The 16951-nt window shown below is 46.4% G+C and overlaps 1 protein-coding gene across 1 annotated transcript; it reads right to left on the bottom strand.

Moving 5' to 3' along the window:
• Positions 1–309: 309 nt before the first annotated feature.
• On the bottom strand, positions 310–14887 carry LOC129850727 (unconventional myosin-IXAa-like; the record flags this gene model as incomplete). Its single annotated transcript, XM_055916983.1, has 7 exons — positions 310–413; positions 1258–1458; positions 1933–2032; positions 3015–4931; positions 5565–5875; positions 13310–13459; positions 14695–14887. Coding segments are annotated over 7 exons (2976 nt in total), but the record flags the coding sequence as incomplete, so codon positions are not given.
• Between the last annotated feature and the right edge of the window lie 2064 nt (positions 14888–16951).

The following is a 16951-nucleotide window of genomic DNA, read 5'->3' as shown; positions in this document are numbered from 1 at the left end:
GTCAAGAAATGCAACGCTGCTGGGTTTTTCACGCTCAACAGTTTCCCGTGTGTATCAAGAATGGTCCACCACCCAAAGGACATCCAGCCAACTTGACACAACTGTAAGAAGCATTGGAGTCAATATGGGCCAGCGTCCCTGCGGAACGCTTTCGACACCTTGTAGAGTCCATGCCATGACGAATTGAGGCTGTTCTGAGGGCAAAAAGGAGGGATGCAACTCAATATTAGGAAGATGTTCGTAATGTTTTGTACACTCAGTGTATACTGTATTAAAATGACTACGATGGACACCATGACAGGAACAAACCTTCCATCTGACTGGGCGTTCTTGCGTATCGTGTCAACTTTGGCCAGATCTCCAGATGACATGGCCTTCTGTATCTTCTTCTGTTCCTCAGAGCTGGTGGAAGGCTGAAACACCAATGAATGACAGAATGTCAATGACATCATACATAAATAGATATGACAGTTAAAAGAGACATTTCGATATCTACAGTACTAACTGAAGTCGTGTTACTCTACATCTACGTTTTCCGATCTCACAGGAGACGGGAGGATTTTCCCCCACGCCAGTAGATGGCGTGGTACAACAATAGATTCCTTGACAAAATGTAGCAATTCCACTAGCCTGAGTTGTCAGTTGACCTCAAGTCTAACATTATTCAATACTGTCTATAGCTCACAGTTTTTCACTAGCATACCTGACTAGCAGTATAGCTAACATGGATAGCCAGATAACACAATAAAGTTTGTTACGCTCAAGTAAAGAGGTCAGGAATGTGTGTTAATTAATCATCAGGGAGGAAGGTCAAGGTTGAGCGATGACCTTCAACCCAGGATCCCAGGGTTTGGTCAGAGAGCAGGGGTACTGGTGAGAAGAGAACGCTAACAGGCTAACAAGCTACAGTAACACATGCCATGGCTGATTATGCTGACAGAGATGAAAAAGGAGAAGGAGAGTATCACTTCTGGGCTGTGAAGAAGTGAGGAGACAGGCTAAGTTAGGCTAGAACTTTGATCGGGTTTTAAAGAGAAGAGTGTGTTAGCATCGTTGAAACAGTTTATGCTCGGAGGAAGAGGAAAAATCGAGTTAAAGCGTAGGTTGTTTTAGTTGAGTTGCTCGGTAGCACAGGTCTACCCAGTCAGTGCTGAAGAGGGTTAACAGCAGGGAAAAAAGATGGCCGTCCCAATGTGAACTTCTATTAGTTGAATTGGGGTGTAGGCCGAGGTTTAGGTATGGGTCTGTTTTCTTTACCATCTCTGAGTCACTGAAACACTCAAAGGACTCCTGTTTAGGGATGGTTTTGGCGTAGGGGGGAGGGGAGGAGAGGGGGGGCTTTCCGTCGTACTCGTCCTCCTCCGACTCGCACCCCAGCGAGGAGGTCGGCGTGCGGGTCAGAAAGTCAGAGCGTGTCCGTGCCATGCGGGCTTTCTTTCTGTGGCCCGCCCTGCTGACCTGGTTGACCAAAAACGATATAACAACAGTTGAAACACACTCACAAACAGGCCAATGAACGCTGCTTTCCTCTTTAGGACCTGTGGATACTAGACAGGGTCTTGGATGCCCCGATGTTTCCCTTTTAAATCTGTGCAACTTTCTCTCTGTGTCGCCATCTTTTTATTCCGTCGGTCTCACGCTCTCTCTCTCTCTCTCTAGGATATGTATTTTTTAAATGTTTTAATTTAACCTTTATTTAACTTGGCAGTTAAGTCAGTTAAGAAAACATTCTTATTTTACAATGATGGCCTACCCCGACCAAACCCTCCCCTAACCTGGACGACGCTGCTCCATATGTAAACACATGCAAACCCTTAGAACATATACAGAAACACACACACAATATTTATTTATCAGTCTGATTATTTGATATGGACATGCAAATACACACAAACATTATGACAAATGCTACCGGTTCTGCCATTCACTCACCTCCTGTGTTTTCAGTCCTATGGTGGGCTTGGTGCTTGAGGGGCCCTCTTTTGGGACTGCTACAGGCTTCTCTTGATTAACAGGCTTCTCCTTGTCAAACCTAAAACACATAGTCATTGAGTCAGGGAATGAAGAGGGGGTTAAACTGGCAATATGTAACTTTTAGAGCGACCTGACCAACTTCACATAGATATGTGAATTATAGATCTGTCATTCTCATTGAAAGCAAGTCTAAGAAGCGGTATATCGGTGCTATGTGCGCTATTTCTATGCTTTCGTTTTGCATCTTTTACTTTTGGTTTTGTACACCAGTTTCAAACAGCTGAAAATACAATGTTTTTGGTTATGGAAAATATATTTCACAGCGGTTTAGATGATACAATGATTCTTTACAATCAGAATTATTGTTTTGTCATAAACTGAAATTAGGTGAACTATTAGCGATTTCTGCATATTGTACCTTTAAGTTTCTGTGAAATAGTAAATCATTATTCCAAACCAATTAATTCCCAAGCAACACCTATTTTTCTGATGTTTTTTTAACTTCTATTACCTTTATGTGAACTATGCATCTATTAGGACTCTTGGTTTCTTTTCAAAGGTTAAGAATGATGTATGACATATACGTTTTTAGGAATAATCTCTCATGTGTATCAATGTCTAGTTGGGTGGTAAAGGTACCTACAGTACATGATAACTCCATGTCTAGACGGGTGGTAAAGGTACCCACAGTACATGATAACTCCATGTCTAGTCGGGTGGTAAAGGTACCCACAGTACATGATAACTCCATGTCTAGTTGGGTGGTAAAGGTACCTACAGTACATGATAACTCCATGTCTAGTCGGGTGGTAAAGGTACCTACAGTACATGATAACTCCATGTCTAGTCGGGTGGTAAAGGTACCTACAGTACATGATAACTCCATGTCTAGTCGGGTGGTAAAGGTACCTACAGTACATGATAACTCCATGTCTAGTCGGGTGGTAAAGGTACCTACAGTACATGATAACTCCATGTCTAGTTGGGTGGTAAAGGTACTTACAGTACATGATAACTCCATAGCTGGATTCAATACTCACTTAGAGAACGCCACTCTGTCTTTGGGCGCAAAGAAGATGTTTTCCGACATGTCAGTCATGCTGATGCTGGTGCCCTGATTAGCTGGGACCTTCTTGGGAACCCTCCCTCTGGCTCCTCCTCCCCCGCCCTCTCTGGACTCCAGGGTCAAATTCGGCGCCCAGCCATCCGCAATGGGTCTCCCATCCCCGGTCTTTGTTTTGGGGGCTGAGGGAGGTGGAGGGAGCCGGGCCTGGTTGGGCTGGGCCTTGTTGGGCTGGGCCTTGTTGGGCTGGGCCTTGTTGGGCTCAGGATGGGGCATGGGGACACTCTGGGTGTCCATCGGCCCAGGAGGAGAGAGGTATGCGTGGGCAGCGGACACAGACTGGGTCCTGGAGGGTGGAGCCAGAGCCGGGGCTCTCTCGATGAGAAGGGAGCTGGGTCTAAGGGGCCTGGTAGAGGTAGCTGTGGTTGCACTCCTGTCTTGGGGGGGCCCTCCCTGCCGGCTCTGCTGGATCCTGACCAGGGCCTCACCCCTCTGCTTCTCCAACAGTTCCCTCTCGTGCTGGGCGAAGTGGTGCCGCTGTCTCTCCAGAACCTCCTTCTGCTTCCGGATCTGGTCCATCATCTCCCGCTCGTTCTGCTGCTGCAGGTGCCGCTGCCTCTCCTCCTTTTCCTCGTTCAGTCGCTCCAGCTTCTCCAGGACCAACTGGTTGGCAGCTGGGACAGGGGTGGGGCCAGAGATAGGGATGACTGGGGCGGGATCTAGTGGTGGAACAGGTGCAGGGACTGGTAGCCGTGGCGATGAAGGGGATTCGCCGGTTTGTGCCGATCCGTCACGAACCTCTACAGGCGGAAAACGAATGATGGCACCATCGAGCTCCTCCTGATCCAGGGGGGTTTCCTTCTGCATGCTGATGACCACAACCACGGGTCGCCGTGACGATTCCCGCCTTTGTTTGATTGACTTGAGCGGCTTGGTGACGATGGTGGTACTAGTGGTATCGGCCTCGAGGGGCCGCGAGGAGTCATCGCTAAGACGATGGGTGATCATCAAGCTGCCATCAGTTGACGGAACGTAAAAGGTAGGGAGGTAGTTCTCTATCTTGGGCGGAGGTGGAGAGGCGGCAGCCGGGTCTAGCTTGGCCTGACTCTGACTGTCTGGAGGTGGGGCGGCGGCATCGGACACAGAAGCCCTGGGAGACTCCTTCGACACGAGGCTGACATCCGGGGCCTGCTCCAGCTGCACTTCAGAAGAGAGGGGGGAACCAAGCTCGTCCTCATCTGCCAAAGGTGCCCTCTCCCTGAGTATCTCGTCATCCATGCTGAGTAGCTCGAAGCTGCCCTTGGAGCTCTGGCTGTCGGGGGTTCCGGGTCCCTGGGGGGAGCGGCGAGGCGGGGTGGTGGTGGGGGTCAGCTCGGCCGACCAGCGCCTCTCTTCAGAGGGGGACGAGGCTCCACCACTGCCCGTGGCCCGCACCTTGAGCAGCTCCAGGCTGAACTTGGCCTGCTCCAGCTCCCTCATCCTCCGGCTCTCCCTCTTGGCCCTGGTGGTCTTCTGGCAGGGTTCGTCCAGGGTCCTGGTCCTCTCTCTCACCACCACAGTGGCTGTCGACGAAACTGGCGGTGGTTCCGACTGGGCCCTACCTGAGCTCTCTGCGGCCCTCGCCACTCCTCCCTCACCTCCTATTTCTACACCTCGTCCCTCTTTTACCCTCTCCTCCTGGCTGTTCAGTCTCTGGATGCTCCTTTCCCGCTCCTTGTATGAGCGGTCCTCCCATGTGCTCAGGTCCAGGCCCATGATCCTCACTGGCTGATCGTCTTCTTCTGGCGAGAGGCGCATCTGTCCATTCTGCAGCAGCTGCTGCTGTTGTTGACTCTCTCTCTCCCTCAGCCTCTGCTCTTTCTCCCTCAGTCTCTGCTCCTTCAAATGCCCGAAGCTGTCAATCAAGGAGGCATGGTTACAGCTAAACCAATCACAAGGCAACAGCACACCTTCATTGAGTCTTAATTCTTTGTTCCTTGACACAAGACAGACTAGACACTTAAAAACATATCACAGTCTCTTCCTGTTGAATGTGTCAACTCAAAGTGGCAGCCTTATGGGAGAATGTCCTCCTCTAGCTCAGCTGACTGTTGCTACTTTGTTCTGGGTGTTTATGTAACAACATTATCTGAACAGGAGACTTTTTAGCTGGCAGGCCATGAATACGAGCACGTCACCAGTTACGACTGGACGTGGAGGAGGATTGGATATAGAATTATGACCAATAAGTACAGTGAATTAACTTTGCAGCAATTTCTAATCTCATTGCAAGAATGTTTCCATCAATGCGTTGAAGTTATGGAGGCATGGAAGTTCAGATGGTCTTCTGTGGTAACACTGCCTTCATCAAATGTTCCATGGCATTTCATATTGATTTCCATGATCATTCATAAGTATCCAGAAACAGTAATGAAGCAAGCTCAGCTGCAGATAGATATGTAATATGTAGAACAGACTATTCACTCTCATGTCATGTGGAGAACCACGTCTGCTCTAAAACTTTCTGCAACACTTCACATTAGTTTACCTTTGTCTGGCCAGGTAGCCTTTGCCCGCTGCCTGTAGCAGCACCATGGTGCTACGCAGTCGCAGGTAGGCCTCTCTGGCCATGTGGCAGCGCCAGGCTGTCTGGATGGCGAGTGCCGCCCCCTCCCGTTCTCGCCGCTTCAGCAACGCCCTCCACTCCCTCTGCAGCAGCAGGGCCGCCTCCCGCCACAGCCCGAACCTCCAGCGCTCCTTGTACCCCCGCCAAGCTGTCTGGATACACAAGGCTGCCCCCTCCTCGATGCTTGGGTTGTAGTCATCCTCCTGCTTGGACTGGTAGGCACGCCACCATTTCTGTGTGAGGGGAAGTATTTTTAAAAATTTAACTAGGCATGTCAGTTAAGAACAAATTCTTATTTACAATGACGGCCTACACCGGCCAAACCGGGACGACGCTGTAGGTGAGATCAGAGCTGTGGAGATCAGAGATGTTACCGCATTTATAGTCTGATGGAATTTGATGTTTATTGGATTTGAGTCCATCCCTCTGTAGCAACGTCCAATCCTGAATCCCCCCCCGCCCCCCCACTATGCACTTGTGGAGATCTGATTAGGTAAAAATTCCATCAAGCCAATCAGAAAGCAAAGCTATTACCATGTTGCTTACCATGTTGCTTACTGCTTATTCAATCCTCTCAGATTTCCACAAGTGCATAGAGGCTAGGAGGGGCTGGGTGTGTTAGGGGGGCTTAGCGGTATTAGGAGAGCCTGGGGGGCTAGGAGGCTAGATGTGTTAGGGGGGGCTTAGCGGTATTAGGAGGGCCTGGGGGGCTAGGAGGCTAGGTGTGTAAGGGGGGGCTTAGCGGTATTAGGAGGGCCTGGGGGGCTAGGAGGCTAGGTGTGTTAGGGGGGCATAGCGGAATTAGGAGGGCCTGGGGGGCTAGGAGGCTAGGTGTGTAAGGGGGGGCTTAGCGGTATTAGGAGGGCCTGGGGGGCTAGGAGGCTAGGTGTGTTAGGGGGGGCTTAGCGGTATAAGGAGAGCCTGGGGGGCTAGGAGGCTAGGTGTGTTAGGGGGGGCTTAGCGGTATTAGGAGGGCCTGAGGGGCTAGGAGGCTAGGTGTGTTAGGGGGGTTTAGCGGTATTAGGAGAGCCTGGGGGGCTAGGAAGCTAGGTGTGTTAGGGGGGCATAGCGGAATTAGGAGGGCCTGGGGGGCTAGGAGGGGCTGGGATTTGGCACTACTGTATAAAATAATATGGTATGGTCAGGGAAAATGTTGTCAAAACAAGACACAAAGCTATCCAAACTTGGATGACTACACAAAGAGCAACAGCAGGCTCAGCAGAGATAAATTAAATGCATGAACTGTTTGACAGACCTTTCGTTCTCCTGCTCTGGGAACATCATCACAACTCCTCCATAAGATGCTTTATTTCCTTTTGTTAGCTCTCTCCCTCCGTCTCTGGCTATTAACACTTCTACACATTGATTCCATTTCTTTTTCTTTTTAACCAGACAAAGCCAAAACACCCGAGTCTCTTTCCAAAGGACCAATTAGGCGGTTCCAGTGTAAACTGATATAATACGAGTCCCTCTCCTAGCAGGGAAGGGAGAAGTGTTCAACAGGGAAACATTAAAGGGTTAAAAGGGGGGTAGTAAGGGTAGATGCCCTGATCCATTTTGTTAATTTTTTGTTTCGTTTTATGTTTCTTTTAAACTGTTTTTCACACTGTGTATTCATATACTGTATTCTTCACATATCTCTTTCTAATATATCTACTACTGAACATTGCATTTTGTTATACTGTTTATTCACACTGAATATCTATATACTGGATTCCTGACATAGCTCACTGTAATACACTGCTCAAAAAAATAAAGGGAACACTTAAACAACACAATGTAACTCCAAGTCAATCACACTTCTGTGAAATCAAACTGTCCACTTAGGAAGCAACACTGATTGACAATAAATTTCACATGCTGTTGTGCAAATGGAATAGACAAAAGGTGGAAATTATAGGCAATTAGCAAGACACCCCCCAATAAAGGACTGGTTCTGCAGGTGGTGACCACAGACAACTTCTCAGTTCCTATGCTTCCTGGCTGATGTTTTGGTCACTTTTGAATGCTGGCGGTGCTCTCACTCTAGTGGTAGCATGAGACGGAGTCTACAACCCACACAAGTGGCTCAGGTAGTGCAGTTCATCCAGGATGGCACATCAATGCGAGCTGTGGCAAAAAGGTTTGCTGTGTCTGTCAGCGTAGTGTCCAGAGCATGGAGGCGCTACCAGGAGACAGGCCAGTACATCAGGAGACGTGGAGGAGGCCGTAGGAGGGCAACAACCCAGCAGCAGGACCGCTACCTCCGCCTTTGAGCAGGAGGAGCACTGCAAAATGACCTCCAGCAGGCCACAAATGTGTATGTGTCTGCTCAAACGGTCAGAAACAGACTCCATGAGGGTGGTATGAGAGCCCGACGTCCACAGGTGGGGATTGTGCTTACAGCCCAGCACCGTGCATGTCGTTTGGCATTTGCCAGAGAACACCAAGATTGGCAAATTTGCCACTGGCGCCCTGTGCTCTTCACAGATGAAAGCAGGTTCACACTGAGCACATGTGACAGACGTGACAGAGTCTGGAGACGCCGTGGAGAACGTTCTGCTGCCTGCAACATCCTCCAGCATGACTGGTTTGGCGATGGGTCAGTCATGGTGTGGGGTGGCATTTCTTTGTGGGGCCGCACAGCCCTCCATGTGCTCGCCAGAGGTAGCCTGACTGCCATTAGGTACCGAGATGAGATCCTCAGACCCCTTGTGAGACCATATGCTGACACATGCACATTTGTGGCCTGCTGGAGGTCATTTTGCAGGGCTCTGGCAGTGCACCTCCTTGCACAAAGGCGGAGGTAGCGGTCCTGCTGCTGGGTTGTTGCCCTCCTACGGCCTCCTCCACGTCTCCTGATGTACTGGCCTGTCTCCTGGTAGCGCCTCCATGCTCTGGACACTACGCTGACAGACACAGCAAACCTTTTTGCCACAGCTCACATTGATGGGCCATCCTGGATGAACTGCACTACCTGAGCCACTTGTGTGGGTTGTAGACTCCGTCTCATGCTACCACTAGAGTGAGAGCACCGCCAGCATTCAAAAGTGACCAAAACATCAGCCAGGAAGCATAGGAACTGAGAAGTGGTCTGTGGTCACCACCTGCAGAATCACTCCTTTTTTGGGGGTGTCTTGCTAATTGCCTATAATTTCCACCTTTTGTCTATTCCATTTGCACAACAGCATGTGAAATTTATTGTCAATCAGTGTTGCTTCCTAAGTGGACAGTTTGATTTCATAGAAGTGTGATTGACTTGGAGTTACATTGTGTTGTTTAAGTGTTCCCTTTATTTTTTTGAGCAGTGTATATCTACTGCTGTACATATTCTTAAGTAGATATTTTAGGTGTAAATACACAGATTGCTTTTGGATAACTGATAGTGTATACTGGATTAGTTGGGATAACTGATAGTGTATACTGGATTAGTTGGGATAACAGATAGTGAATACTGGATTAGTTGGGATAACAGATAGTGTATACTGGATTCGTTGGGATAACAGATAGTGTATACTGGATTCGTTGGGATAACAGATAGTGTATACTGGATTCGTTTGGATTACCGATAGTGTATACTGTAGTCGTTTGGATTACTGATAGTGAATACTGGATTCGTTTGGATTACTGATAGTGAATACTGGATTCGTTTGGATTACTGATAGTGTATACTGGATTCGTTTGGATTACTGATAGTGTATACTGGATTCGTTTGGATTACTGATAGTGTATACTGGATTCGTTTGGATTACTGATAGTGTATACTGATTCGTTTGGATTACTGATAGTGTATACTGGATTCGTTTGGATTACTGATAGTGTATACTGGATTCGTTTGGATTACTGATAGTGTATACTGGATTAGTTGGGATTACTGATAGTGTATACTGGATTAGTTGGGATAACTGATAGTGTATACTGGATTAGTTTGGATTACTGATAGTGTATACTGGATTAGTTGGGATTACTGATAGTGTATACTGGATTAGCTCTGACATTCCTGATTTCTTCTTTCTAGTTTTTGATTATTATTATTTGTGTCCTTGTTTGCCAATTTCGCTGCACTGTTAGGATCTAGTTACACAAGCATTTCGCTGCACCCACTATAATTTCTGTCAAACTGTGTACGCGACCAATAAACATTTATTTGATCCTGGAGGGCCAGAAGCATTTCAAAGTTTCATTCCAACCAGGCACCACACCTCACTCTACTAATCACCTCACCAACTGTGCTAGTTGATCAATAGAAGTGATTGGATAATTTACACCAAGGTCTCAAAGATCTAAAGCAAAACAGACCCACTGAAAACGCTGAAGTCCCGATCCTCGAGGTGTGTTCAATCCATTTCCATTCATAGCCAACTTCTCTAGTACAACAATGTCCCTGTTTATGAAAGCACTTAGTGTTTGGTTCCCGCTGGATACTGTAACGTAAACTAAATCAACAATTGCATAATTACTAGGATCAAATATCTGGTATGAGTCTTAGATTGTGATCGTGAAAGTTGAATGACATCCAAAACAAAGTTGAGGAACGGTCAAGAGAAATAGTTTAGCTAATTCACAGAATTTTCCACAAAAATAAATTGTGGGATTTTGTAGGATTACTGAAAGAGCTCTGGATCTAAACATCCCTCCATAACACATACAAATTAAATATCTTGCTGGCCCATCAAAACCGGGCTGAGCAGATTTCACAGATGAGGCCTGACACATAACATTGGGATGAGAAGCATTCCTGCCTCAGTTCAATAACATTATTTCCCACTTAAATCCATTTACTAAATACAAAATAAATATCACATATACAAACAAACTCCTACGTATCAAGCCTGGATGGACTATAGATCATTTACACAGTTAATATCACCAACTACGGTGCTGAGAGCCACAGAACAGGGTGTACAGACTTTCTACCAGCCCAGCGCTAACACACCTGATTCAACTAACCAAGACCCTGATTGCATGCAACTGTAATGAAACAAAAGCCTTCATACTCCAGTAACAGGACCATTTAACTGTAATGAAACAAAAGCCTGCATACCCCAGTAACAGGACCATTTAACTGTAATGAAACAAAAGCCTTCATACCCCAGTAACAGGACCATTTAACTGTAATGAAACAAAAGCCTGCATACCCCAGTAACAGGACCATGCAACTGTAATGAAACAAAACCCTTCATACTCCAGTAACAGGACCATTTAACTGTAATGAAACAAAAGCCTTCATACCCCAGTAACAGGACCATTTAACTGTAATGAAACAAAAGCCTTCATACTCCAGTAACAGGACCATGCAACTGTAATGAAACAAAACCCTTCATACCCCAGTAACAGGACCATTTAACTGTAATGAAACAAAAGCCTTCATACCCCAGTAACAGGACCATTTAACTGTAATGAAACAAAAGCCTTCATACCCCAGTAACAGGACCATTTAACTGTAATGAAACAAAAGCCTGCATACCCCAGTAACAGGACCATTTAACTGTAATGAAACAAAAGCCTTCATACCCCAGTAACAGGACCATTTAACTGTAATGAAACAAAAGCCTGCATACTCCAGTAACAGGACCATTTAACTGTAATGAAACAAAAGCCTGCATACCCCAGTAACAGGACCATTTAACTGTAATGAAACAAAAGCCTTCATACCCCAGTAACAGGACCATTTAACTGTAATGAAACAAAAGCCTTCATACCCCAGTAACAGGACCATTTAACTGTAATGAAACAAAAGCCTTCATACCCCAGTAACAGGACCATGCAACTGTAATGAAACAAAAGCCTTCATACCCCAGTAACAGGACCATGCAACTGTAATGAAACAAAAGCCTTCATACCCCAGTAACAGGACCATGCAACTGTAATGAAACAAAAGCCTTCATACCCCAGTAACAGGACAATGCAACTGTAATGAAACAAAAGCCTTCATACCCCAGTAACAGGACCATTTAACTGTAATGAAACAAAAGCCTTCATACCCCAGTAACAGGACCATTTAACTGTAATGAAACAAAAGCCTGCATACCCCAGTAACAGGACCATTTAACTGTAATGAAACAAAAGCCTGCATACCCCAGTAACAGGACCATTTAACTGTAATGAAACAAAAGCCTGCATACCCCAGTAACAGGACAATTTAACTGTAATGAAACAAAAGCCTTCATACTCCAGTAACAGGACCATTTAACTGTAATGAAACAAAAGCCTTCATACTCCAGTAACAGGACCATGCAACTGTAATGAAACAAAAGCCTTCATACCCCAGTAACAGGACCATGCAACTGTAATGAAACAAAAGCCTTCATACCCCAGTAACAGGACCATGCAACTGTAATGAAACAAAAGCCTTCATACCCCAGTAACAGGACCATTTAACTGTAATGAAACAAAAGCCTTCATACCCCAGTAACAGGACCATTTAACTGTAATGAAACAAAAGCCTGCATACCCCAGTAACAGGACCATTTAACTGTAATGAAACAAAAGCCTTCATACCCCAGTAACAGGACCATGCAACTGTAATGAAACAAAAGTCTTCATACCCCAGTAACAGGACCATTTAACTGTAATGAAACAAAACCCTTCATACCCCAGTAACAGGACCATTTAACTGTAATGAAACAAAAGCCTTCATACCCCAGTAACAGGACCATGCAACTGTAATGAAACAAAAGCCTTCATACCCCAGTAACAGGACCATGCAACTGTAATGAAACAAAAGCCTTCATACCCCAGTAACAGGACCATTTAACTGTAATGAAACAAAAGCCTTCATACCCCAGTAACAGGACCATTTAACTGTAATGAAACAAAAGCCTTCATACCCCAGTAACAGGACCATGCAACTGTAATGAAACAAAAGCCTTCATACCCCAGTAACAGGACCATACAACTGTAATGAAACAAAAGCCTTCATACCCCAGTAACAGAACCATTTAACTGTAATGAAACAAAACCCTTCATACCCCAGTAACAGGACCATGCAACTGTAATGAAACAAAAGCCTTCATACCCCAGTAACAGGACCATGCAACTGTAATGAAACAAAAGCCTGCATACCCCAGTAACAGGACCATGCAACTGTAATGAAACAAAAGCCTTCATACCCCAGTAACAGGACCATGCAACTGTAATGAAACAAAAGCCTTCATACCCCAGTAACAGGACCATTTAACTGTAATGAAACAAAACCCTTCATACCCCAGTAACAGGACCATGCAACTGTAATGAAACAAAAGCCTTCATACCCCAGTAACAGGACCATGCAACTGTAATGAAACAAAAGCCTTCATACCCCAGTAACAGGACCATGCAACTGTAATGAAACAAAAGCCTTCATACTCCAGTAACAGGACCATGCAACTGTAATGAAACAAAAGCCTTCATACCCCAGTAACAGGACCATGCAACTGTAATGAAACAAAAGCCTTCATACCCCAGTAACAGGACCATGCAACTGTAATGAAACAAAAGCCAGTATACCCCTGTAGCAGGACCAGGGTTGATGCCCTGTGCCCACTCATTTTCCCTGGGTGATGAGGCTATAAGAAGGGGACTGTCCCTGCCCCTGGGTGATGAGGCTATGAGAAGGGAACTGTTCCTGACCCTGGGTGATGAGGCTATAAGAAGGAGACTGTCCCTGCCCCTGGGTGATGAGGCTATGAGAAGGGAACGGTGGTTACCTGGATGGTTGTAGCAGCCAGTCTCATACTGATGAAGTGTTTCCTCTCCAGCAGGGCCCTGAAGCGGCGCTGCAGCGTGACGATACGGTTCAGGACCTCCCTGTGGAGCAACGCCTGCAGCTGCTGACGCTCCACCTCCCGCAGGAACACCTGACAGTGGACACAATGAGTGGCACATCATACACACATACATATACACACTCTCACTGTTCAAGTAACCCCCTCCCTGGATGATCAGACACAGGAGCAACAAGAATTTCAGGTATGGGAGCTATGGGCTGCTAATTATAGACATCAAACCAAAGGAATAGTGCTGGACCCATCTATCAGTGTGTGTGTGTGTGTGTGTGTGTCAGAGGTACTGTCCATACTTGGGGTATGTTCTTTATAACATCCGGTCTCCCAGAAAGACTAGAGTGCTGGTAATATAATGTCACTGCTCCATATTTTTCTGTTTCTATATTTAACTAAGTTCAATAACCTAAAGCAGGGCCGAATCTCCACCACCCCTGTGGAGACTGAAACTGATGTCAATTACCACTCATGAAGACAAACATGACGGACCATTTTTTCTTGTAGCTATAAGGACAATGCAAGGCCTGTCTGTTCTGTTGTAGAATAGTTAATTAGCCCAGCACCTGTGTTTAAAGGATGTGCGTTTGGCCACAAACGTTTCTATAGATAAGGCTAGTCTAAATTTGTAAAATAAAACAGATCAGCGCCTTATGGCAAATCCTCATATCCCCATGGGGGTACAATATACTACAGAAAACAAGACAATTGGATACAATTTTTGATACCTTGACTAAAAAGTCCCCATTTTATCTATTCCTCTTGGTTTTAATCGACTGTAGTGGCAGGCAGCTGGGTGAACAGTACCATGGTTTTAATCTACTGTAGCGACAGGCAGCTGGGTGAATAGTACCATGGTTTTAATCTACTATAGTGACAGGCAGCTGGGTGAATAGTACCATGGTTTTAATCTACTATAGTGACAGGCAGCTGGGTGAATAGTACCATGGTTTTAATCTACTATAGTGACAGGCAGCAGGGTGAACAGTACCATGGTTTTAATCTACTGTAGCGACAGGCAGCTGGGTGAATAGTACCATGGTTTTAATCTACTATAGTGACAGGCAGCAGGGTGAACAGTACCATGGTTTTAATCGACTATAGTGACAGGCAGCAGGGTGAACAGTACCATGGTTTTAATCTACTATAGTGACAGGCAGCTGGGTGAATAGTACCATGGTTTTAATCTACTATAGTGACAGGCAGCTGGGTGAATAGTACCATGGTTTTAATCTACTCTGGTAACAGGCAGCTGGGTGAATAGTACCATGGTTTTAATCTACTATAGTGACAGGCAGCTGGGTGAATAGTACCATGGTTTTGCCAACTTGGTATCCATTGGGTGCAAGGTCCACCTGGCCCAGGTACTGTCCGATGCCTTCCTGGGTGGCACTGGTGCCCTCGGGTAGCAGCACGCGGAAGTGACGGACAAAATCCTGCCAGGCAAGTAGAGGGAAAAGGAGAAATGCACACAAAAAACGGTTATTATAAATGTTGGAGGCGGTCCTCAACGGCCACGGTGTCTACTGGTTGACTCTTCTCTATGGCCCTGTACTGATCAGCTGGCCTTCTCTCCCTTGGTCTGAATCTGTCGCAGGCAGCACAAAACACTGCAGCCCCTGAGGATTGGCACTGTTCATTTCTAAGTGACATCACCAGCCAGTCTGTAAAGGAACATCTCTTTGCTTCACTCTACAGGAGCGACACGGAGGACAAGATCCAGTTCGGGGCACATGTGGTTTTAGGGATAGTCCATGGTGATATTTACAGGGAGACTAACTATCATCATCAAAAACATATTCCTCCTCCCACTCCCCCAAATGGAGGCCCGTTGTCTGATGTCAACACAGTCGGCAGTCTGGGAAACCGGTGAAGGCCGTAGGGGTGTGGCTGACTGACTGGGGAACAGATGCTGTGTTTTTACAATTACCCCCACAGGGCCGAGCGTTTCATTACAGACTATAGAGGCCCTGTTCTCCACACTGATCTCAGGACAGTCTTCAGAAGATGACACGCGCTCCCGATATTTTTCATCATCATAGAGGACCGCAGCTCTACTATGTCAGGGGAATTCAGATAAATGAGAATGTCAGGCTGAGGCTAAAACTGGCTAGTGTTATGAGTAAGTTAATGAGCGTACGGGCGAGGCATTCCTTCTCGTTTCACCGTCAAGGTTGTGTATTACAAACGTTCCATCACAGTGGTTTTGCCCGGTGATCTAACGTTTGGCTTCCACAGCTGTAAACACTAGTTCAACAGTTCCTTACAGGACAAGCAATATACGAAAATAAAAGGTGATGCTACTATAAAACTGAAGGATATGCTAAATGTACAGTAACAAGCTAGACACTAGACAATCTATAACATTATTGTGACATTACTGTACCCAACTAGTCATATTCAAATGCCACCTAACTTAAGAGCACTATCCTAATAGTCCCACTATACTATCATACAAACAACATCAAACTTAAAGTCTTTGAGACAATATGGCCATCACTTCAAATCGCAAGCAATTAATTTCTTACAGCAGACGCCTTTGTTCGCTCAATGAATAGCACGATCAGTTGCATACAACAGATCCCAATCACCAAGCCAACTGAAACACAGAACGAAGTGGAAACAATGACTCAGATGTTGGACTTGACTCGGAGGTCACTGAGCAACAGAGGACTTGACTCGGAGGTCACTGAGCAACAGAGGACTTGACTCGGAGGTCACTGAGCAACAGAGGACTTGACTCGGAGGTCACTGAGCAACAGAGGACTTGACTCGGAGGTCACTGAGCAACAGAGGACTTGACTCGGAGGTCACTGAGCAACAGAGGACTTGACTCGGAGGTCACTGAGCAACAGAGGACTTGACTCGGAGGTCACTGAGCAACAGAGGACTTGACTCGGAGGTCACTGAGCAACAGAGGACTTGACTCGGAGGTCACTGAGCAACAGAGGACTTGACTCGGAGGTCACTGAGCAACAGAGGACTTGACTCGGAGGTCACTGAGCAACAGAGGACTTGACTCGGAGGTTACTGAGCAACAGAGGACTTGACTCGGAGGTTACTGAGCAACAGAGGACTTGACTCGGAGGTTACTGAGCAACAGAGGACTTGACTCGGAGGTTACTGAGCAACAGAGGACTTGACTCGGAGGTTACTGAGCAACAGAGGACTTGACTCGGAGGTTACTGAGCAACAGAGGACTTGACTCGGAGGTTACTGAGCAACAGAGGACTTGACTCGGAGGTTACTGAGCAACAGAGGACTTGACTCGGAGGTTACTGAGCAACAGAGGACTTGACTCGGAGGTTACTGAGCAACAGAGCACTTGACTCGGAGGTTACTGAGCAACAGAGGACTTGACTCGGAGGTTACTGAGCAACAGAGGACTTGACTCAGAGGTTACTGAGGAATAGAGGAAATTGCATCAGGGCTCGAGTCCACACCACCTTTGGAAAGAAGGAAAATGTTAACGTGGTCGCTAATGAGTGACTGAAATGTTTCCAGGAGAGAAGACAGGCAGATTAACTGACTAATGTCTACGATGTGAGTGCTTCCTGGAGAGAAGACTGG

The sequence above is a fragment of the Salvelinus fontinalis genome, unplaced genomic scaffold (genome assembly GCF_029448725.1).
Source record: "Salvelinus fontinalis isolate EN_2023a unplaced genomic scaffold, ASM2944872v1 scaffold_2231, whole genome shotgun sequence".
Lineage (NCBI taxonomy): Eukaryota > Metazoa > Chordata > Actinopteri > Salmoniformes > Salmonidae > Salvelinus > Salvelinus fontinalis.
This window is presented reverse-complemented; position numbering and strand designations above follow the sequence as displayed.